At 43.0% G+C, this 25691-nt stretch overlaps 1 protein-coding gene across 1 annotated transcript in view; it reads right to left on the bottom strand.

Annotated features, from left to right (window-relative positions):
- Positions 1–21134, bottom strand: part of LOC126249530 (uncharacterized) — a 46367-nt gene extending 25233 nt beyond the window's left edge. Inside the window, exon 1 of the mRNA XM_049951192.1 lies at positions 20929–21134. Coding sequence (XP_049807149.1) covers positions 20929–21100 — 172 coding nt within the window. The 5' untranslated portion in view covers positions 21101–21134. The remainder of the gene's footprint in view (positions 1–20928) is intronic.
- Positions 21135–25691: the final 4557 nt, after the last annotated feature.

Genomic DNA, 25691 nt, shown 5'->3' with positions numbered 1-25691 from the left:
CAAGTGTTTGAGTGGTTTAAACGATTTAAAGATGGCCGCGAAGACACCAGTGATGACACTCGCACTGGCAGACCATTGTCAGCAAAAACTGATGCAAACATTGAAAAAATCGGTAAACTTGTTCGACGAGATCGCCGTTTAACAATCAGAGCAGTGTCTGAGTTAACAGGAGTTGACAAGGAAAGTGTTAGGCAGATTCTTCATGAAAGTTTCAACATGAACAAAGTGTGTTCAAAAATGGTTCCAAAGTGTCTCACAATTGAACAGAAGGAACGCCGAAGAATGATTTGTTCTGACATCCTGGAAAACACTGAAAGTGATCCCACCTTCTTACAAAATGTTATTACTTGCGATGAATCGTGGTTTTTTACTTACGATCCCGAAACTAAACGCCAATCGATGCATTGGAAAACTCCTGGTTCTCCACGACAAAAAAAAGCACGAATGTCAAAATCGAAATTCAAGGCTATGATGATTGTTTTTTTTTGACATCAAAGGGATTGTGCACATTGATTGGGTACCAGAGGGACAAACAGTGAATCAGCATTACTACATTAGCGTCCTGGCTACCCTACGTGAGCGAGTACGGAGAAAACGGAACGATTTGTGGAGAAAAAAGTTATGGATCCTTCACCAAGACAATGCCCCAGCTCACAGTGCGTTGTCAGTGAAGACGTTTTTGGCAAAACACAACATTCCCATCTTAGATCATCCACCCTACTCACCTGATTTGGCCCCATGTGACTTTTTTCTTTTCCCTAAAGTCAAGTCAGCTTTGAAAGGAACTAGATTTGAGACTGTTGAAGCAGTAAAAGAAAAAGCGACGGAAGTAATGTATGGACTTACCGAAAATGATCTGCAGCATTGCTATGAACAGTGGAAAATTCGTATGGAGCGGTGTAGCGACCGAGGAGGAGAGTACATTGAAGGAGATAACATGAAGTTGTAAATAATTGTAAATAAATGTTTTTTTCCAGCATCAGTCCGGTTTTTTTCTAGCCGCACCTCGTATTACCGTCTCCAGGACAAAATGACTAGAACTGCCTGTGTATTATTTATACACTTTCAGTGACAAGAATGACAAGAAAATTCTCATATTTTACCAGTAATTCTTCTGAACTGCGTTCCATTTCAACGAAATTCCATGTATGTAGAGGGTATAACTGGTATAAGTGCAGTTATTTTTGTTGGTGATTGACGATGGTGTACGGAACAACATTACATCAGTAGCTACATCATTTGCAGACCAATAATTATAGCTACTACAATTCACATGTTTTTAGGTTGGTTAGTGCGTCCAAGCACATTTGGCAAGAGCAAGCCGTTAATGCATATTTTCCCCTTATCAGCAGTTCAGGCCTTGTAGAGTGGATGCGTGGTTTTAACATGATTAGTTTGTACTGACAGGCGTAGTCCACTTAGTGGTGCAGTTACTACTGTGTAAAAAACATAAGGTCATAAAGTTTGTGATGTGTCTGTGGGAAGACTGTTCGATACAGAGGAAACAAAAAAACAACACACTGCTGTATATACATACAGGGTGGCGCACGAAGTGCGTTACCATTTTGTTTTTGAATATAAACTTTATTGTCAATACAATCTGAAAGGAACATATACTACAATGAAGAGCCGTCCATGGAGATTTGTTCTAACTTAGCACATGCTCAATATGTCCACCATCCCCCTTATCTTCAGCAATCTTCTGTAGCACCACATTTCGAAAGCTTCTATTCTCTTCTTGTCCAAACTAGTTATCGTCCATGTTTCACTTCCATACATGGCTACACTCCATACAAATACTTTCAGAAACGACTTCCTGACACTTAAATCTATACTCGATGTTAACAAATTTCTCTTCTTCAGAAACGATTTCCTTGCCATTGCCAGTCTACATTTTATATCCTCTCTACTTCGACCATCATCAGTTATTTTACTCCCTAAATAGCAAAACTCCTTTACTACTTTAAGTGTCTCATTTCCTAATCTAACTCCCTCAGCATTACCCGATTTGATTTGACTACATTCCATTATCCTCGTTTTGCTTTTGTTGATGTTCATCTTATATCCTCCTTTCAAGACACTGTCCATTCCGTTCAACTGCTCTTCCAAGTCCTTTGCTGTCTCTGACAGAATTACAATGTCATCGGCGAACCTCAAAGTTTTTACTTCTTCTCCATGAATTTTAATACCTACTCCGAATTTTTCTTTTGTTTCCTTTACTGCTTGCTCAATAATCATACAGTAAAGCTGCATGTCCTCGGGAAAAATTACGGCTGTAGTTTCCCCTTGCTTTCAGCCGTTCGCAGTACCAGCATAGCAAGGCCGTTTTGGTTAATGTTACAAGGCCAGATCAGTCAATCATCCAGACTGTTGCCCCTGCTACTACTGAAAAGGCTGCTGCCCCTCTTTAGGAACCACATGCTTGTCTGGCCTCTCAACAGATACCCCTCCGTTGTGGTTGCACCTACGGTACGGCCATCTGTCAACGCAGCGTAAGCACCCGAAATTCGACACAACTACGTACCGTACATTTCCCCAAAACATATTCGAAATTACGTCCGTATAGGTGAAGGCAGTAACGTGCTCGACGTCTTACTGCTCTCGGAATGTTGCACGCTCCTATCCTCTAACTGTGCATAGTTGCACCGTCATTTCCAGTTCGATGCTGTAGTTGTGCTGCATTAAAATCCAGGGCCTTGGGATCTGGAGATCTGGCAGGCCAAGCAACTGGTCCTGCACGACCTACCCACTAATCAGAATGAACAACACTGATGATGTAATGCCTGTTACAAATGATATTCTGTATCACAGCTCGGACAGAAAACAATTTCAGACCATACATTATTTAACATTTAGTGTTATTTTGACGCATACATTACACCCAAACGAAGTGTGTACAGTTAACTTCTGCCTCCCAACTGAAATGTTGAGGGGCACTGTCGTGTATAAACCATAAGCTGGTTCGTGTAACGAGTGAGACATCGTGAAGCAGACCACACAGTTCATGCTCCAAAAACTGTCGATACACCCTGGCAGTCAGACACTGTGGTCCGAATAACTGATTGTACACTATACGAGACTAAATGTTCACAGAAAAACGATTACTGTAGTTACGCGAGGATTCTCATACACCCACACGTGCAGGTTACCAGCGTTCATGATAACCGCACGATAAGGGGATTCTCATGGGTAAGCAGTGCTCGACGATCAGCAGCATGGTGCTCGAGTAATCACTGACAAAAATTCTGACGCTTAGAGCAGTCTACAGGTGTCAGCTCCTGTACCTTCTGCAGGAGAAATGGGTGTCTCCGAAGAAGCGCCATCCAGTTGATTGAGGAATCTCTACTGCGGCACTTATACGGCGGGTATTTGTGGTCGGATGTTCATCTACCACTTCCAGGATGTTCTCAACACCCACGGTGTAATGCCTACCACAAATGAAATTCTGCATCATAGCTAGGAAAGGTAACAATTTCAGACAACACTTTATTTAATATTTAGTGTTATTTTGATGCACACAATACATGCACGAAGTGTGTGCAAATTCTTTTTCAGTCATCAAATAGGTATGCAGTACTGCACTGATTAGATAAAAATTGGAGAGAATGTTATTACTTGCGCGATGATGCAGTTTCTGTTTTGTTACAAGAAGAAGAGAATGAAAACAAAGTACGAAAACAACGTCAGCCGTAATCTAACCAGTCTTTGTAGTCATATGAAGATCTTTGAATTTATGAATATGAAGATTTATTTTTAATAGTTTGTCTCTGTCAGCTTTGCACTACATCACTGTTACCTATTTCTCTGCTGACAGTCTTTATCCAGAGTTCTTGCAACATGAAACATTGAAAAGAACAATATTTTATCGTTAATGAAACCCTATGTGACGTTAACATATACAACTGTATTATTCTCCAGTACTTTACACCGCATTGTTAGTATCTGTCATCGCATGAAAGGGTTTGGAAGGTCTCTGTTTTTGCTGTTATTTCTTGGGCTACCGTGAAGTATCTGGTAAACCCTAAAATACTAATCTGTTATAGTTTGGACTGTAAAATTAGACCAACTTCTCGCACAGGGGAATGTAAGCAGTTATTCTACACTTCTTCAAATGGTTCCAATAGCTCTAAGCACCATGGGGCTTAACATCTGGTGCCATCAGTCCCCTAGACTTAGAACTACTTAAACCTAACTAACCTAAGGACATCACACACATTCATGCCCTAGGCAGGATTCGAACCTGCGACCATAGCAGCAGCGCGGTTCCGGACTGAAGCGCCTAGAACAGCTCGGTCACAGCGGCCGGCGTACTCTTCTTCAAGAGGCAGTAAATTTAAACGAACTTTCTGAGAGGCTTCTCAACACTTTGCAGAATATAAATGCATAAGCTGAAGCAACCATAAAAGGTGTAAATGTGCTGAGTTTTCATCATCATTTTCATTATAAATGCATCATGTCACAAATTATGTCCATACTGTCCATAAGAATTATTCGCCACTTCCATCTCACGAACATCACTCAGCTGTATGCCAATCAAAAAGCCCACAGACATTGATGTTGAGATTTTCATTTCAGTAAAAAAATGGAAAAAATATTGCTTTAGCAACAAACATCCGATTTCAAATGCATTTTTAAGTTATCCAATGTAAATCTCAAGGGACTGCTGTTATTCCTACGTCTGACAGACCATTCTCCGTTACAGGTTAAGAAACTATTCGTGTATCAAGGATCAGCTACTTTATTCAATGAATTTATCCATGATATGAAGTTTGTGTAATAGTTCTTTAATATCCTCGCCAGCAGACATCGTTAAGGATGCAGATGAGCTGGTGTGCGACTCGTGGCAGAACAGAGCGGCAAGCTGTCACGGACGTCGGGCGAAGGAGACCTTATTGTCGAGCATTACAAAACCTTCTCATTATCAACATCACGTCCTGGACAACGCACGCAAAGTATTGTATGGGCGAAACCGCTGACGCAAGTCTTGACTTGCCGGCGGAGATAGGCCGGGCCCGTCAGTTCGAACTCGAACATCGACCGACTCCTACCTGTCTTTCGCACCGCGTAGTGCTTTCGGTTCCGCCGGCTAGTTGTTGAGTAATCGCGCTGGTCGCGTTAGTGCTTTTCTCCGTGCCCGCCTCTAAGGCATGTTATGACTCTCGGCTCCCCCGCTGACTGACCGCACATCTTTTTTTTCCGGGATCCACCTCCCTGGCTTCCGCAGCCGAGCCACTGCCAGCTACAGTACTTACAATTATGCCGACAGCAGGGTTTTGCTGCGTTGTAATGCCGAGCAGATACAAAAAGTACCGTAATATTTTGAGCTCCACGAATTCCGTGTACGATACGATGACCTTTATGGTACTTGCCAAAAGTTTTAACCAGCAACATCTACATCTCAGTAATGGTCGATGAAGACGTGGGTGCAAACAACCGTAATCTTATTATCTTCGGATAACGCACAAATTACTTTGTGCTTTAACGTCTAAAGGCCAGAGAAGCACTTTTACATTTAATAAGCAATCGTAACGTGCTCTACATGCATATCACCCAGAGCGTTTACATGGCAATGAAATTGTCTCAGAAAAACTGAGGGCATGGGCATCAAGATGTAATCCACCATAATAGAAACTGAATTTCAAGAGAGATATTTTTAATTAGATTGGTCTTTCGGTTCAGATTAATAAGAAATTTTGCTAATATTATCACACAGAATTAAATTCGGTGCTTCAAATACACCAGCTTTATGCTGTTTATGGACATCTGTTGCACTGACAATATGAAACCTCTTATACTGGGATCACGAACTTTGACATTCACACGATAAAGGATGAACGGTAAAACATATAGTAATTTTTGTTTTATCAGTATTAGGCCGTGGCCCAAGGCATACACTGATGCCACAAAAGTCGTGAGAAATCTCCTAACACCGTGCCGGACCTCCTTTTCCCCAGCGTAGTGCAGCAACGTGACGCAGCATGGACTCAATATGTTGTTGGAAGTCCACTGCAGAAATACTGAGCCATGTTGCCTCTGTAGCTGTCCATAATTGCGTAAGTGTTGTCGGTGCAGAATTTTGTGCAAGAACTGACCACTCGATTATGTCCCATAAATTTTCGATGGGGTTCATGTCGATCTGGGTGGCCAAATCGTTCGCACGAATTGTCGAGAACGTTCTTCAAACCACTCGCGAACAACTGTGGCCTGATGACCGGGCACATTGTGATCCATAAAAATTCCATCATTATTTGGGGAAATGAAGCCCATGAATGGCTGCAAATGGTCTCCAAGGAGCCGAGCATAACCATTTCCAGTCAATGACACAGTCAATTCCATGTACACACAGCCCACACCATTATGGAGCCACCACCAACTTTCACAGTACCTTTTTGACAACCTGGGTCCACGGCTTCGTGGGATCCACGCCACACTCGAACGTTAACATCAGCTTTTGTCAACTGAAATTGGTACTCATCCGACCAGCCCACGTTTTTTCAGTGCTCTGGAGTCCAACCGGTATGCTCTACAGCCCAGGAGAGGCTCTGCAGGCGGTGTCGTAAGGCACTCGCGTCGGTTGTCTGTTGCCACAGCCCATGAGCGTCAAATTTCACCGTTTTTTCCTAACGGATACGTTCGTCGTACGTCCCACAGTGATTTCTGCTGTTATTTCACGCAGTGTTACTTGCCTGTCAGCAGTGACAACATGCAAACGCCGCTGCTCTCCGTTGTTAACTGAAGGCCGTCGGCCCTGCCGGTGAGTGTTGGGGTATCTCCCACTGTAAGCCGTGTTTGGAGATTCCCTACTTCCCTCCCTGGTAGAGATCCTCTTTTCTTCCCCTTTACTCTGTTTTTATCATTTTTTTTTTTTTTTTAGGATTGGTTAGTTTCCTTTTCCCATACACACTTCTACATTCTAGTGGTTGCACCTTTTAAGTCGCAGGTGGTCTTGCCTCTGCTGCTTCAGAGGTGGGATATTTCCTGCCTCTAGCATAGCGTTGGGTTCGCTTTCTTGCTGACTTACTTCATTTTGTTTTTACCATTGACAACATGACTGCCCTTTTACATTTTTAGCCTTTCCCCTTTTATCGTTCTGACTTTTCTGAGATGTCACACTATAGGAAAGGATCACGTTTGAAACAAGGGACTGATGACCTTGCTGTTTGGTCCCTTCAACCCCAACCAACCAACCAACCGCCGGCCCTGCATTGTCTGTGGTGAGAGGTAATGCCTGAAATCTGATATTCTCGGCACACTCTCGACACTGTGGATCTCGAAATATTGAATTCGCTAACGATCTCCGAAATGCAGTGTCCTATGGGTCTAGCTCTAACTGCTATTCCCGTCGTGTGGTCAGAAGCATGTCGCTAACCTTTTAACCTATATCAACTGAGTACAAACGACTGCTCCGCCGAAGACTGCCCTTTTATACATACTGTATATGTGCACATAGCTATCCCATGACTTTAGTCACCTCAATATATTTCTCTGTGCAACAATATGAAACTAGAACAAGCTCAGCAGACCGAAACGTTAGGTAGAGAAGAATGCCTCGGACCACGAATTAATTCCCTAAAAAAAAAAAAAAAAAAAAAAAAAAAAAAAAATCTGACATTGTAGTTGACTTTTACTGCTCGTCAGAGCTATTTGTAATAGACTGACATCATCTCGACAAAGACCAATCGGGATAAAGCTACAATCAAAGAGAATAAAATCAGATGGATGGCTTAACTGATCATGAAAGAGAGGAACGTTGCTGGTTAAACGGATAGAAGTAAAACTTGAACTGGTTTGTAGGGCAGCCTTTCACCACAGAGCGGCCTCGGCGACCACCGTGTCCGGTTGTCGCTTGGTGGCCACGCCCTCTCAGCGAGGCTGTGGACCGTTCCACGTTCCTGCCCCAGTCTTCTACTCTGTACCCGAATCCGAACAACTTGTATTCACAAGATTCAGAATAAAAAATCATTAATAATTTTCAAAAACTTTTGCTTCGGGCCATAAACGATTTTTTAGTGATATCTCCATCTTTTAAGACAATACAGAAGAAGATACATAGTTAATGAAGATTTATTAACTTTTTTCACCTGGTTCGGGCAATAACGAACAGAGCAACGTAAGAAAGTGTCTCTCCCTCATTGGATTACTAAGAAACGTAGTCGAAAGTAAAGCTTGAATGGATCATCGGGATACTACATTTGCATCCAATGACATCAAAACACACAGTCGGGCTTAGGAAGTCATAAGCATCTCCTTAAAGGTCTCCGCGACTCACTACTACATAAGGCGGAAAGCGGGTTTAACCGGGTAATCCTGTATCACCCGTACCCACGATAGCTACTAAACCTACAATATTCTCACTATTTATAGGAGCCGAAACATGTCTGTTAAATAATTGTCTGCCGTAAATAATGGTCCTGATAGCCAAACGGAGAGCGGAGACTCAGTCTCTACATCATGGAGGATTTTTCATGGTGACAGAAATAGAGCAGGGACCTCTCAGTCTTATGAAGAAGGAAGGAAGATTAGAGTTTAACGTCCTTTTGACACCGAGGTCATTAGAAACGAAGCACAAGCTTGAAATGTTTCAAGGATGGGGTAGGAAATCGGCCGCTCTCTTTCAAGTAAACCATCCGGCTTTTGACTGAAGCGATTTTGAGAAATCGTCGATAACCTAAATCTGAATGACCGAATGCAGATTTGAACCGTCGTCTTCCCGAATGCGAGTCCAGTGTGCTAACCACTGCACCACCCCAATCTGTCTCAGCCTTATAAGGACAACTGGAGGTCACTGGTTCGAGAAGTAGCGGCTCCACTTTCGAAATATGTCATTAATGGCCACAGAGAGAGGTTTGTTAACCATATACTCAAAAATGGTTCAAATGGCTCTGAGCACTATGGGACTCAACTGCTGAGGTCATTAGTCCCCTAGAACTTAGAACTAGTTAAACCTAACTAACCTAAGGACATCACAAACATCCATGCCCGAGGCAGGATTCGAACCTGCGACCGTAGCGGTCTTGCGGTTCCAGACTGCAGCGCCTTTAACCGCACGGCCACTTCGGCCGGCTTAACCATATACTCCTCCATTACAGATATTTCAGTTGCAGGCGGAGCACAAATCTCGACCTTGAATTGACGAAAGTGCCACAGAACTTTAGTAAAGTTAGAACAATTAACATGCCTTTTACTGCATATTGTACGATTATGTTCTCCGTAACACGCAGTTAGTGACCAGTACAAGAAAAATTACAGTTTCCGATTTATTTGTTCGACAAGAAACAGTAACTCCGTGAGCTCCGTAAGTGACAACCGGTAAACTGCAAAAACGTCTGAGTGGTAACGTTCTCGTACGTATATATAGTTTTTCTACTACTTTTTTGAATTTGTATTTTCCGTTTGTCATTCTGGAAACTGCAAGTGGTCTCTAAGCATAGCACCACGTTTGAGTAGCGGTGGACCATATGGAAAGGGAAGACATTCGAAAAAGTGAAAACGAACTGACGGCGAGAAGACAACTCTTTTCACAGGGCACAGAGGGTACTGTCAAGCCAAAGGTAGCGATTATGCCATTAGCGACGCAATTTTTCACTACATATAGGCCTTCGCTGATACTCTGAATTTCGTATTGAGTAAAGTACAACATTCGAGCGATGACTATGCACCACCATTTCTGCTATTCGTTCCACTCAGAATCCCATTGTTTAAATTTCTTCTAATGGTTCAAATGGCTCTGAGCACTACGGGACTTAACATCTGAGGTCATCAGTCCCCTAGAACTTAGAACTACTTAAACCTAACTAACCTAAAGACATCAGACACACATTCATGCCCGAGGCAGGATTTGAACCTGCGACCGTAGCGTTCGCGCGGTTCCAGACTGAAGCGCCTAGAACCCCTCGGCCACACCGACCGGGTAAGTTTCTTCCTCGACTAGTATTTAGCCTAGTTAAGTTCAAGTTGAACCAGCTGTTTAATGTGTACACTAGCCGTGTAGAGTTATCGCAGATATAAGATACCAAAAAGCAACTATCAATCCGATATAAATGTATATTGCTTGGTTGCATTTATAAAAGGTGTTTCCTAAATACATTTTAGGATAACATATGAAAAAAGAGAGTGGACGAACTGCCTAGAAGGTATGCTGCCTCGACATAGAAGAAAGGAGACTACGAAGTAACTATTTGACCTTTGACTGTAGGTGGACGCATAATAGGAGAATAGGAGAAAGTAGGAACGTATAGAAAACGCTGACAAGAAGAAAGGACAGAATGATCGGATATGTGTGAAGTTAGCAGGGAAAAACTTTCGTATTACTAGAGAGAGCTATAGAGTTAGACAGAGATTGGAATAAATCCAACGAATAACTGACAATGTAGGATGCAAGTGCTACTCTGAGATGAAGAGGTCGGCACAGGAGAGGAATTCATGGCAAGTCGCATCAAATCAGTCAGAAGACTGATGTTTCAAGAAAAAGTAGTGCGTGACTGTTTTTGTACCGTGAAATACTTTCTCCGGCAGACGCAGGTTTCGACAAAGTGATATACATAGAGGCACTGAATGAGCAGTTTATTGCTGACGGCTCTTGCGCTCCACCGGTAAATGAAATAAAAGAGATGAATGTTGCAAAGTCAGGTACCCACTACATTTGTTTAATAAGTGATTGCGCCTTTAAAATAATACCAATCTTATTCCACACACGTCAACCGCCTTTTTCCCACTACTGAAATCATTTCTGCGCAACGTCTTCCTGTAATAGAAAACCAATTAAAATTGCTCAACACTGGAAAGGCATCTAAGACGAATCGGATGATTTACCTGTGATGTTCTACAAAAATCATGAGAAAGAAGTGGTTCCCCTTCGGGTAGCTGTTCATCGTAGGTCCCTGGAGCAACCAGAGATTGAAAAACAAAAAAATTCAGGCTCTTCCCGTTTTCAAGAAGGGTCGTCGGACAGATGCACATGACTATAGGAGTTTAACGCTGATAACAATCTGTTGTACAGTTAAGGAACCTGATTTACGCTCAATAATTAAGACGGATTAGGAGCACGGAACTCTCTTCCGTAAAAACCGACACGGCTTTCGCCAACAGGGATCTTGCGAAACTCAACTCACTCTGTTCGTCCATGAGATACACAGCGCCGTAGAAAGCGGCACCCAGCTGATGCTTGGTAGCTTGACTCCCAGGAAGTATTCAGTAGAGTTCCGCACTGATGTTTAATGAACCAAATACGAGCTTGCCGTGTATCAGACTAGATTTGTGACTGGACAAACAGATAGATGTGAAGGTCATTCGAGGAGGACCTCAACAGAGTGTTATAGCGCCCTTACTGTTTACAGTAAACATAAATGATCTAGTGGATAACGTTAGAGGCTCCGTCGGACAATTAACGGACGATGCTGTTGTCTGTATGAAAGCTGCTACGCAAGCGAAACGCAGGGAGGCTTCGAAGGATCGAGGATCCGTCATCGGATCGTTTAGTCGGCGCGAGAGCGTTATGGAGATGAACCCAACATATATTACTTCCTCCTACACACATTTCGCGGAGTGAACACGATGAGAAAATCAGAGAAATTAGAGTTCATACAGTAACGTGACCAACAGAGGGTAGACATGGATACAGAATTTTGCCGCAATCGAAGTGCACGCACAGAGTCAAAGAACACCCACGCCATCTCTCTATTGTATTCTGTCTTCCTGACGTATTAGTATGAGATTTCTCCAAGGATGATAAGCCTCTTAGCATCCAGGTAACTCGTGAAAAAGCACACTCGGATTTCAATGTTAGGATGTAATATACAAATAACCACAACATAAAACAGAGCGAAGCGGCGCAGTGGTTAAGAATGTGTCATGGCACTCATGTGGAGTGGGCCACACGACGTCCAAACGAACATCATGATTTACGGTTCCTTGAACTAGTTCGCGTCAACGACAGAATGGACGTAGTGTAGACTCACTTTAACCTCCATTCGAGTACAGCTGAGTCAGTGCTGCATCTATACTAACCTAGATTAAAACAGGACGGGAATCTAGATCTCTATCCTCCTTCAAACCAAGTGAGGAATAACAATCTTAAAATTCACGGAGACACTCGGTTTGAATTGCAGGGCTGTCTTCCGCACTCAGACTTACTGCCCTTCCCCTAAACCATTACTGGCTATAGATGTGTTGGTTTTGCACGAAATGTGTCACTCGATTCTATTTTCTATCCATTATCGCCGTCGAGGGAAGTTCCACCGTTGTACGTGTAATGATAAAGTACAGTTAAAGAATGAAAGTGGTAATGTCATCGATATTGGTAGTATGTTCGCTGCGCGATATCTCAGATAAACAAATGGGATGGCTGGATCAAATTTATGGACTGAACTAACAAAACAAGGAAAAGGCTCAGAAACATATTAAATCCAGAAATGCTTCGTTTTTTGCTTATTATTGACGGAACTTTTCATGTGAAATTTATGATTATTAACTACGTATGGCCTTCGGAGATAGTGCGGTTCCAGTTACACTATGCAAGCATGTCCTACAAACTGACCCAAAGCTTCAACTTGTTGCGGACTCGCCGGCCAGTGTGGCCGTGCGGTTCTAGGCGCTACAGTCTGGAACCGCGTGACCGCTACGGTCGCAGGTTCGAATCCTGCCTCGGGCATGGATGTGTGTGGTGTCCTTAGGTTAGTTAGGTTTAAGTAGTTCTAAGTTCTAGGGGACTGATGACCACAGATGTTAAGTCCCATAGTGCTCAGAGCCATTTGAACCATTTTTTTTTGTTGCGGACTCCATCTCTTTCCATCCAAAATTCTGTACAATTTTAACCTGGTTGCCTATGATGATCATTGCAAGTACTGTGCACAAAGTAAGGGAATTCATTGTCCGAACCCGGTAGCTGAGTGGTCAGCGCGACAGACTGTCAATCCAAAAGGCCCGGGTTCGATTCCCGGCTGGGTCGGAGATTTTCTCCGCTCAGGGACTGGGTGTTGTGTTGTCCTAATCATCATCATTTCATCCCCATCGACGCGCAAGTCGCCGAAGTGGCGTCAAATCGAAAGACTAGCACCAGGCGAACGGTCTACCCGACGGGATGCCCTCGTCACACGACATTTCATTTCATTTCAAGGGAATTCATTATCTGCAACAACTTTGAATCTGTAGATAAGCCAACGTCCGCGCAACTGTTAGTACTCTCGGATGCTGTAGTCTCACAAATCGATGGAAGAACCGCCTTAGAGTTTGGAAGGTAAGAGTTGTCAGTGACAAGCTGAAGCTTTGATTCAGTTCATGAAACTTTCTCGAATGGCGTTACTGAAAGCACTCTGCACCCCGACGTAATGATCTCTGCATATAACCGCGGAGAACAAAGGGTTTCATTTTCAAATGATGACGAATTCTTCCATCCAATCCACAGATTAAGTTCCTGACAGCGAGAAAAATTAATCGTGTAATGTGGCTCTAACATATTGTAATCTCATATCTAAAGGTGCACTGATCGATATCCATGACAGACCGACAGATAAATGAGGACCTGTTCTATAGCCTTACGTTTGCCCACCTTCAGTGCTTTCGTCAGTGGGGACACACAAACGAATTGGTTTACATAAAGGGGTTTTACAGTATAGTGGCCCCTTATCAACATATTATTGAAAGCAACGAAGACTTCAGACACCATTTGAGTGTCCACGATATAACGAGTTCATACATTTTGAGAAGTTATAGGTGGACATTTTGAACAAATTTAATGTGTTTCTTTGAGGTGATGACAATGTGAACTATTTCTGTGAACTGCACATGTTGACGTTTTGGTCTTCGGAGCCTACCCTCAAAAATAAGATAAAGTATTTTTCATACTTTCTGATTGTTTGTAACTACATGTTACTTAACATGCTGACAAAGATTTGTATCGTGTAGTTGTGTGTGAACAGGAGAGATTAATCTTCGAATAATTGCAGTAATCGTTAATAAGAACAAGAGTAACGCTGTCCGAAACACTCTCAATCCTGAAGCCTGCTCAAAACTCGGCTGGCATACTCAAATGATTTCGCTGGTAAACAGACATGCTAGATCTTTCGAAAGCTTTTTAACCACTGGAAGAAACTCGATGGTTGTCCATCATCAGTGGTACAGTATTACATACGAGATTTCCAATACGGATCACGACGATATGTCTGTTATTAAGTGGCACAGTGGTTAAGACAGTGCAGCCGCATTCTGGAGGACTGTGGTTAAAGCACCGTGCGGCCATTCAGATCATAGGTTTTGCTTCGTTAACCTAAGTCGACCGAGGCGAGTGTCGGGATGATTTCTTTGAAAAGGACCTGGACCAATTTCGTTTCTCTCCATCTCCCACCCAGGCTCTGTCCATAATGACCTCGTCGTCAGCGGGATGTTAAACTCTGCACTTCCTTCCTTCTTACGTAAGTATCACTATGATTCGTAACTGCTTAATAGACGTTACGACACAGTGCGTCGCTCATGTTTGTATATGACAGCCAGAAACTTCGAACTCTAAGGAACGCAAACAGCCAGTGATGCCATAACAGAACCGTATGTGGAGAAAGTGGAATGACGCAGACGCCAGGCCGCTGGCACGGAGCGTTGCTCAGCGTCGCGGCGAGCAATCGGAGAAAGTGAGACGGCGCCTCGTAGCGTGACGTCATGGAGATTCCAGCAAGCTCTCGCTGTGTCACATTGGAAGCGCAGGCCGCCTCGTTTTTTATCCATGCGCAACTATTATACCTGTTACCACTGTGTAGTTTATAACAGAAACTAATGGATACTTTAAAAATATCAGAAATTCTGAGCTGATGTTTTACTGGGTGAACACAAACTGCAACGACAAAATTTAGGAAGCTATAGGGGGATCTTCAATGAAAATTTTGGTGGTAAGAGACTCATGGTGTCAAGTGGCTCGCTATAGAGTAATAATGTAATTATGATTTATTCAGGTTTGTTACCCCAGTTACCTATGTTTCTGTGAAAATACGGCCACGACCCTCTAAAAGGCTGCAGTTTTTCAATCACCAGAACGTCCAACACAAAATACAGAGTAATGCAAGAACTATGAGAAGCAAAAATACTGTCATGTGGTTGTCGTATGTGCGAGAATGTCTGAGAGTAGCGTCATCGTGTGTCTTTTCCGTCGCATTCAATGAAACAACATACTACATCGGCAGACCTATCCACACTGCTGTTTATCACTGTTGACGTAAAAATAACACTGCCGGAAAAGCATACATGATGTAGAATCGAGCGGTACTGAATGCAAATTTGTGGCCAATACGGTAGTCAGCAGCAAGTAAAGCGAGTGAATGGAACAATTTTGTTTCCAAACAAGACACACGACTCATACCGTCTAGATATGCCCAGTGCAATACAGACACAGAGATAAATGGGACTAGGAGAGCAAACGAAATGCAATTACTCTGTACCGTGTCACCAGAAACCATGGGTCATTTGTACCAAATTTCTCAGAAAATATCCCTGAAGAATCTCCGAATTTTCTTCAGTGGGATTCGGGTTTACTCTGGGTACAGTCATACATCGGCAGTTACTCAGTGTCCAATCCGTTTGGCCCTCAGTACCGATTGCTTTGTGTATGTGACACAAGTTCGTTTTGCACACTTTTAGCTGGGTATAGTGTTCTCTGAGACTGTAATAAAAAAGATAAGTTAGCTTTTTACGTCATGCTTAAAGCGCCATGGAGCAGTTCATCAGTATGGCCATGGTGGTGGGGGAAATAGGCTACGGCCTACGCAAAGGCACCATTCCAGCTATAACAGCCGGGAACGCCCAAATGGCCGCAGGTATTCTTAATGAAAGGGCACTTTTTTTTCGGGCTAACTGAGGGTTAGAAGCGGACGAAGCTGGGACTCGAGCATGAATGCTCACACGTGTGTGATGAAGCAGATGAACAAAAATTTCCTGTAGTACACAGAGAAAACCATGATTCATTTCACACATTGTGTTGTGGCTATGATTTTTCGACTTCGTAAACATATCCTCAAACATTTTAGTACTACGATAAAATTTCTGTAAAGTAATATGCGATTACAGCTCCTGCCAGTATAAACTGTTCAGCCGAAAACTGAGAAGTGAGCTTAATAAAGCAACATCTAATGCAACCGAAACAAAGTAGCTACACGTTAAACTGACGTTTGTCTCGGTTCACAGTGTATGTATGACAAAACAAAGTAGACGATTCCTTTTGTCTTTTTTGTATGATGTGGTGTCGAAGTTGTGGTTAATTACAACTTAACAGCTTTGTGATAGTTACAAGGCAACACACTTCCTTCCACTATGAAGGAAGAAGATCGCATCTTCAGATGTCTCTGAGCACTATTGGGACTTAACATCTGAGGTCATCAGTCCCCTAGAACTTAGAACTACTTAAACCTAACTAACGTAAGAACATCACACACATCCATGCCCGAGGCACTGTTCGAACCTGCGACCGTAGTGGTCGTGCGGTTCCAGACTGAAGCGCCTAGAACCGCTCGGCCACTCCGGCCGGCAAGATCGCATCTGACAGATTACTGATCAGGAGCTTTCAGTTTGGATATGTCTCGAACCGCCATTAAATTACGCTTTTGTTATATCCCTATAGACTGCTACTGAGAGTCATGGTGCAATGGTACGGATACATTTTTATTACCAAAGGGATACTCCCATATGGCTGTCCACCATCTGCGGGAAAGATAATGCCAAGAACACCTAAATCTCGATTTTTTATTATATAAGACGATGATTACACTCAATTCTCCAGTGTGCTACAGAATGGGTACATGAAACCATGGTTGACTTATAACTATTTCCACCATGTCAAATTTCCCAGATTCTACAGCACTCACGTTTAGACTCACTATCTCTATGATTTTTGGTGTGATATACAGCTCTGAGGATGATTCGAGACTAATAATTATCTCGCCATGTCTAATTAAATAATCTACAATGTCATTATCTTTCTGGAAGCTGTAGATTCGATCCAAGCCACGGTGCATCTCCCACAATTCACAAAAGAAAATGCTTTTCATATTCGCATCAAAGTTACTGTTGTAGAACTGTAATGAATTTAAATAAAGTGTGCAAACTGGTCATTTATTAAATATTAATTCCTTTTGTAAACCAACTTTCGCGTTTTAATTGTTAGAAGGCTCTCATTGCAGGCTCAGTCTGTTGACGTTCCAATACGTACAGTTAACTCTCTCCTAACCGTTTCTGTAGCTTACGACAACAATATGATGTCAGCGTTGCATCTTTCGTGCTTTCCCGCTCCACTTTCGTCACCTCACAGCGTGTTTGTGCATACTATTGAGACACGTTTCTCAGCTGCTTCTGTTTCGAAAGACTACGCCAGTTTTTTCGCCTTCTTTTTGCTTAGGTCATTGCTCTGAAATATTTCTTACGTTAATCAGCGATTCCACCTTTAGCAGTCAACAGTTTAACCGTGGCAAAAACTGCAGATTATTTAGTGTGAGTGTAACCAACTTTATTTTTGTTTGTTCGTTCTGAGGACTAACGTGTCACCGCAGTCGATGAACTGTGTATCAGTGTTGTGACTCGGCAGTTGGTTTTTAACAATCCCTTTATTTGCTTCTCCTCCAGTCGTTTTCCTCCACCACACAATGTGTTGAGATTCGTTCACTGAGGTCTCTTATATAAGGTTTAAACATCTTTTCTTTCTTCAGTTTCGAAATTGATGAAGAACAGAATAGTTTTTACTTTACGACAGGAAGGGAAAGTTGGCGTCAGCTTCACGTCGATATCGAGACGGTCAGAGATGTTTTATTTTCCAAGGCTTTTGTGCGATCTCAAGGGAAATACGTACACCATCTAGGCAAGTAAAAACGAATGTCAAGAGCTTAGCTTCCATTTCATTATAGTACAATGGTATGAATATAAATACAGGGTGTATCATAATTAATGACGTAAATGCATACAGTTGAAAGTACACGATACTAGAAGCAAAAAAGTCTCAGTAAACATAGGGTCGAAAATGAATACCTTAGGAGCTACGAGCAATTTTTCATCTTCGATACTGTGAAACAAATCTCTTCTACCGCAAGTTCCTTGCTTTCCATATTTTTGGAACTGGTAGTATGGACGAAAACAAGAAAAAAGTCCAGTAAACATGTGCTGTAAACTGCATTCCTTAAGAGCTATGAGCACTTGTTCATCTTTGCTACTTTGAAACACAACTCTTCTAATGATCAAGCTCTCGTAACTTTTAAGGTATGCGTTTTAGAGAATTTGATTGCTGGACATTTTTCGTTCTTTTGGTCCATACCACCACTTCCCAAAATATGGAAGGCAAATAACTTGCAGTAGAAGAGATTTGTTTCACAGTATCGAAGATGAAAACTTGCCCGTAGCTCTTAAGGTATGCATTTCCGACCCTACGTTTACTGAGACATTTTTGCTTCTAGTATCGTGAACTTTCAACTGTATGCGTTTACGTCATTAATTATTATACACCCTGTATATGAACAGGAAATTCTGAGTCAGTTCTCATGTAACGCATAATTAAGAAGAACCCCAATCTTCAGGCTTCTGAGGAAAAGATATAAATATACATTTCCGTATGGAAGTAACGAATTTTAGATAAGAAAGTAGCTGCGGGATTGCAACTTTACATATTCTTCAATTCGGGATCACGAGAGGCACTACATTGATGGTATTACAGCTACACAAGCACTATGAAACTGTAGGAACAGAAAACCAGTGCGGGTTATTTGTTGATATTCTTGCTTTCAAAAATGAGAGAGATTTACTTCGGCAGTCGAATCGTGCTGACTGTGATTGCTCTTTATTAGTAATGGTGGACGATAGCTTCGACATTTAACGTTAGTTCATTATCGATAGTATTACAGACAGCGTAAGTAGTTGCAACAACCGCTACACGCAGAATATCTATGAGATTCAGGAATTTGCTGATGGTTCATCACATTTCCTTGGTTATAAACTAAAATTTTATCACTGATCGTATAGTCGCTTCCCATTTTACGCCATACGTCCAACTCTCCACACTTACAAGATCCTTACAATATTAAGCTTCCAGCAACCAGAAATGTTTACAACCCACAGTCCTTTAATGTGCAGCTGTGTTATTTCAGAAAATGAGGAATCCTATCATAATAATTATGGAGTTAGTATAATGAAAATCTCGTTAGACCCTGAAAGACATATGTCAACTTGTACAATGTCTACAGAAGAAGTTACAAACACGGTTGGCATTGAAGGATAGTGTGATAACGAAGTAGAACTAACCTAACCTAAGGATGCCGCAAGGAACTTACTCAGATGAATATCACTGTGTGATAGAGTCAGTTGTATAAAAAAATGAGAAATCTACATCTACATCTACGTGGATCTCGCCAAATCACACTTTAAGTGCCTGGTAAACGGTTCATCGACCATCGTCGCCGTCCGGGGTGGCCGAGCTGTTCTAGGCGCTACAGTCTGGAACCGCGCGACCGCTACGGCCGCAGGTTCGAATCCTGCCTCGGGCATGGATGTGTGTGATGTCCTTAGGTTAGTTAGATTTAAGTACTTCTAAGTTCTTGGGGATTGATGACCTTAGAAGTTAAGTTCCATAGTGCTCAGAGCCATTTGAACCATTTGAACCATCGTCACAATAATTCTCTGTTATTCCAATGTCGAACAGCGCGCGGAAAAAACGAACATCTGTATCTTTCGGTGCAAGCTCTGATTTCCCTTTATTTCATTATGATGATCGTTTCTCCCTATGTAGGTCGGCTTCAACAAAATATTTTAGCATTCGGAGGAGAAAGCTGGTGATTGAAACTTCAAAAATGTGTAGGTCGGCTTCAACAAAATAATTTAGCATTCGGAGGAGAAAGCTGGTGATTGAAACTTCAAAAATGTGTCAAATGGCTATAAGCATTATGGGACTTAACATCTGAGGTCATCAAAATGGTTCAAATGGCTCTGAGCACTATGGGACTCAACATCTGTGGTCATAAGTCCCCTAGAAGTTAGAACTACTTAAACCTAACTAACCTAAGGACATCACACACATCCATGCCCGCGGCAGGATTCGAACCTGCGACCGTAGCAGTCGCGCAGTTCCTGACTGAGCGCCTAGAACCGCTAGACCACCGCGGCCGGCTCTGAGGTCATCAGTCCCCTAGACTTAGAACTACTTAAACCTAACTAACCTAAGGACATCACACACATCCATGCCCGAGGCAGGATTCGAGCATGAGACCGCAGCAGCAGTACGGTTCCGGACTGAAGCGCGTAGAACCGCTCGGCCACAGTGGCCGGCTGATTGAAACTTCGCCAGAAGATTCCGCCGCAATGTTTTTTGTTTTAATCATATCCACCCCAAATCATGTATCATGTCAATGACACTCTTTCCCCTATTTCTCGATAATACAAAACGTGCTGCTCTTCTTTTAACTTTCTCTATATATCTGGTAAGGATTCCACACCGCACAGCAGTGCTTCAATCATAGGCAAGCGACAGGGAAAGTTCTTCCACAGGAGACTATAAGACTAAACTTGCAAATTGTTCGACAGGTTTCAAGACAACGTCTATCTACCGTTCAGTTTCTGGAGACTTAATGTTTGCTAGACAAGAATCACAAATAAAATAATGAAAAGGAGTGGTTCGAAGAATCTTATTATTTATAAAATGACGATGAGAAGAAATTATAGGTACTGCGTACTCACCCACTTCTACTGCGCTGGTGTTACTTTATCTTTTCGAATGGGCTAAAATTTTCCCGATTACAACTACCCAGTCGTTCCACAATTTCAGAACTTTACGCTCCGAAGGAGAAGACGAAACCTATATCGCCTGTATTTGCTTAGCGACAAGGTTTGGGAATAGCGTCCTGGAGTAGATCGGATTTGTTGTTGCAGCAAATGACGCCCCCGACGCAGAGTTGAGTGGGGAGTCGCAGAGTGACTTACGTGGGTTGAGCGAGTAGGCGAGCTTCTTGACGAAGTTGGAGGCGCGCACGGCGAAGATGATGACGGGGAAGCCGATCAGCTGCACGGGCAGCTCGAAGCCGCCGTCCTGCGCGCGAGCCGCCAGCAGCTGGGCCAGCAGCAGCGCGGCCAGAGCCACGTTGGTCGCCCTCATCGCGAGCACTAAGCGCCGAGACTGGCCAGCGAAAGCGCCGCCTCTGCTTTCCTACGGCCGGTTCTCCCCTCCAGCACCTGCCCTGCCGCCGCCGCTCGCCTTTTATTCTTCGGCCAGAAAGCACCTCTTCCCCGAGTTTCTACGTGCCGCAACGCGATCTCAATTACTACACCCATCCTCGGGCTGAAATCTACACGCTGATGCTGTAGAAGCCACACGCTGACTATGCCGGGGATCTTTACCGCGACATCCATTTTGACAGAATTGACTCAATGTGAAAAATTGCAATTCATCCTTAAAACTACCACACTAAAAAAACTATAAGCGACCAAAGGTTGAAAGGCACTAGGTTCTGTAATGAGACTGAATGTTATATACAGGGTGTTACAAAAAGGTACGGCCAAACTATCAGGAAACATTCCTCACACACAAATAAAGAAAATATGTTATGTGGACATGTGTCCGAAAACGCTTAATTTCCATGTTAGAGCTCATTTTAGTTTCGTCAGTATGTACTGTACTTCCTCGATTCACCGCCAGTTGGCCCAATTGACGGAAGGTAATGTTGACTTCGGTGCTTGTGTTGACATGCGACTCATTGCTCTACAGTACTAGAATCAATCACATCAGTACGTAGCATCAACAGGTTAGTGTTCATCACGAACGTGGTTTTGCAGTCAGTGCAGTGTTTACAAATGCGGAGTTGGCAGATACCCATTTATTGTACGGATTAGCACAGGGCAATAGCCGTGGCGCGGTACGTTTGTATCGAGGCAGATTTCCAGAACGAAGGTGTCCCGACAGGAAGACGTTCGAAGCAATTGATCGACGTCTTAGGGAGCACGGAACATTCCAGCCTATGACTCGCGACTGGGGAATACCTAGAACGACGAGGACACCTGCAATGGACGAGTCAATTCTTCGTGCAGTTGACGATAACCCTAATGTCAGCTTCAGAGAAGTTGCTGCTGTACAAGGTAACGTTGACCACGTCACTGTATGGAGAGTGCTACGGGAGAACCAGTTGTTTCCGTACCATGTACAGCGCGTGCAGGCACAATCAGCAGCTGATTGGCCTCCACGGGTACACTTCTGCGAATGGTTCATCCAACAATGTGTCAATCCTCATTTCGGTGCAAATGTTCTCTTTACGGATGAGGCTTCATTCAAACGTGATCAAATTGTAAATTTTCACAATCAGCATGACTGGGCTGACGAGAATCCGCACGCAATTGTGCAATCATGTCATCAACACAGATTTTCTGTGAACGTTTGGGCAGGCATTGTTGGTGATGTCTTGATTGGGCCCCATGTTCTTCCACCTACGCTCAATGGAGCACGTTATCATGATTTCATACGGGATACTCTACCCGTGCTGCTAGAACATGTGCCTTTACAAGTACGACACAACATGTGGTTCGTGAACGATGGAGCTCCTGCACATTTCAGTCGAAGTGTTCGTACGCTTCTCAACAACAGATTCGATGACCGATGGATTGGTAGAGGCGGACCAATTCCATGGCCTCCACGCTCTCCTGACCTCAACCCTCTTGACTTTCACTTATGGGGGCATTTGAAAGCTCTTGTCTACGCAACCCCGGTACCAAATGTAGAGACTCTTCGTGCTCGTATTGTGGACGACTGTGATACAATACGCCATTCTCCAGGGCTGCATCAGCGCATCACGGTTTCCATGCGACGGAGGGTGGATGCATGTATCCTCGGTAACGGAGGACATTTTGAACATTTCCTGTAACAAAGTGTTTGAAGTCACGCTGGTACGTTCTGTTGCTGTGTGTTTCCATTCCATGATTAATGTGATTTGAAGAGTAGTAATTGGTTCAAATGGCTCTGAGCACTATGGGACTCAACTGCTGAGGTCATTAGTCCCCTAGAACTTAGAACTAGTTAAACCTAACTAACCTAAGGACATTACAAACATCCATGCCCGAGGCAGGATTCGAACCTGCGACCGTAGCGGTCTTGCGGTTCCAGACTGCAGCGCCTTTAACCGCACGGCCACTGCGGCCGGCCAAGAGAAGTAATTAAATGAGTTATAACATGCAAAGGAAGCGTTTTCGTACACATGTCCACGTAACATATTTTCTTTCTTTGTATGTGAGGAATGTTTCCTGAAAGTTTGGCCGTACCTTTTTGTAACACCCTGTATACTTATTTTGACTACGAACACGATCTCGAGAGAGATGTATGATAACATTAATACCAAATCAATTGTACCATGGTTGTACATTTAAGTTTTATGAGTAATCTCGTACTCTTTACTTGCATTGTGTATTATAGGTCCCTAATAAATTCATTTCCTTTTATCAGTCACTCACAAATACTATTACGGGGCCCTCACACGCTCAGTATTTATTCTTCAGTACCGAGCATTACGGAAGAATACTGGCTTTATATATACTAATATGGTATCTGTTCTTTCTTAGTATATATATAGTTAAGGCTCACCGGCCACTTGACCATTTTCTTCTTCTGTGCGAATGCACAAACAGTGCCCGAACTCTTACGGGAATCGGCAACGCGCCGCGAGTAATGAGTATAATGGGCGGGGGCACTACGAATGTAGTGCGGGACAATACGTTGAGAATGTGGGTTTCGCGGGAGGCGTGCCAGAGATAAATCCCTGCAGTCGCGCTGTCCTCTGTGTCCTCGGTGGCTCAGATGGGCAGCCGGCACGGTAGCTCAGCGTGTTCGGTCAAAGGGTTAGCAGCCCTCTATATGAAAAACTGAGCTAATCGATCAACAATGAACTTAAACGGATGTCTTACGACGTCCGCCCCGAGCAGATGCAAAGAACAAAAGCGAAGAAAATGAGAGTAAGAGAAAAGATGGTTAGAGCGTCTGCCATGTAAGCAGGAGATCCCGGGTTCGAGTCCCGGTCGGGGCACACATTTTCATCTGTCCGCGTTGACGTATGTCAACGCCTGTAAGCAACTAAGGGTGTTCATTTCATAGTAAGAATACTGACTGTTTGAGATCCGTATAGATAGTTTACACAGTATATTGAGGAAGACTAGAGAACTTTAAAAATATTGACGTTATTTCTTTGGTAAACCCTCAACGCCAGTTTTGTAAAGGCCTCGTCGCTACTGCTGGGGAGGCCGCGTTGCCACTGTTGTTGCGGTAGGTTGCGTTTGTGAGTTCATGAAACGGCCTCCGGTGCAGTACAGTGCAGCTCAACACTTAGGCAAAAGGCATTCACTGCTCAAAAGAAAGTAGTTAGAATAATGTATGGGGTTCATAGTCGCACATTTTGTAGGCATCTGTTTAAAAGGTTAGGAATTCTAACAACTGCTTCACAGTACATTTGCTCAGTAATGAAATTTTTTCTCAACAACACGGACCAGTTTAAAATCAACAGCGACATTCATTATTACGATACCAGAAAACAGAAAGACCTACACTATCTTTACTTAACCTATCTTTGGCACAGAAAGGGGTAAAATATGCTGCTATAAAACCTTTTGATAAATTACCAGATGAAATAAAATGTCTGACAGACACCAGTAATAGTTTCAAAAACAATTTGAAATCATATCTCCTTGACAACTCCTTGTATACCATAGATGAATTCTAGAATATGAGTGAATAATACTGGAGATATAATATTTGCATTTTGGGCCATTTAAGAGAATGGGACAGATAATAGAAATATTTAGGTATAACACTATAATGTAAACAAAAAAAAGAATTAAAACTTGTTTCCACCGGGCATTTCTTGAGCATTTGACACGTTCCACATCATAACAGTTTGTTCGTGCTATTGATCAATGGAACACGGAACTAACTAACTAACAGTGCTGAGACGGGAATTTCTCCCTGCCACTATTACACAGCTTTTCCCCACGATCAAGTAACAGGATAGGAGAACGAAGGTTCTATAACACTCTAATAAATTGATAACAAACTCACACAAATGAGTTAAAAAGATTTTTGCGACTTCTTGAGTAATGAAGTCTGCAACACTGCATGTAATATAACACAAAAAAGGCCCTCAATGGCCAAACGCAAATAATCATATGTAAACTTCACAGTGCATAGCAAATGCAATTTACACAACTGTCTGTTTCCTTCTAAGAGTTCACTAAACGACCTTCTCTGCCTAAGTCAGCCATGGACGATGATGTATAACGAAGTGAGCGAGAGCTGCTCATCGGTCTTCCGAGTAGGCTTCTGTCCGTTCGGTCTTTGGCGGATTGCACTCGGCTGGGAACTGGCCGAGGCGAAGTCGATATCTTCTTCCTCAGCGCCACTTGTGATGTTGGTGGAAACGAGCACAAGTGGCGAGTCTTTGTCGCACTAGAACCAGTTCGCATCTTTGCACCTGTGTGACTGTGTCTTGTTCGGATGACACAGAAATTTCTATATACACTGAGGTTGACAAAGGTCGTGGGATAAATGGTACAAATGGCTCTGAGCACTATGGGACTCAACATCTGAGGTCATCAGTCCCCTAGAACTTAGATACGTCTCACCTGGTTACAAAATGCTTTATTCACAATACAGCGATCCTCCATTGTGATGGTCAGTCGTACCCGACCGAAATGTTGACGATGAGTATGCCTGCTCT

The sequence above is a fragment of the Schistocerca nitens genome, chromosome 3 (assembly GCF_023898315.1).
Source record: "Schistocerca nitens isolate TAMUIC-IGC-003100 chromosome 3, iqSchNite1.1, whole genome shotgun sequence".
NCBI lineage: Eukaryota > Metazoa > Arthropoda > Insecta > Orthoptera > Acrididae > Schistocerca > Schistocerca nitens.
This window is presented reverse-complemented; position numbering and strand designations above follow the sequence as displayed.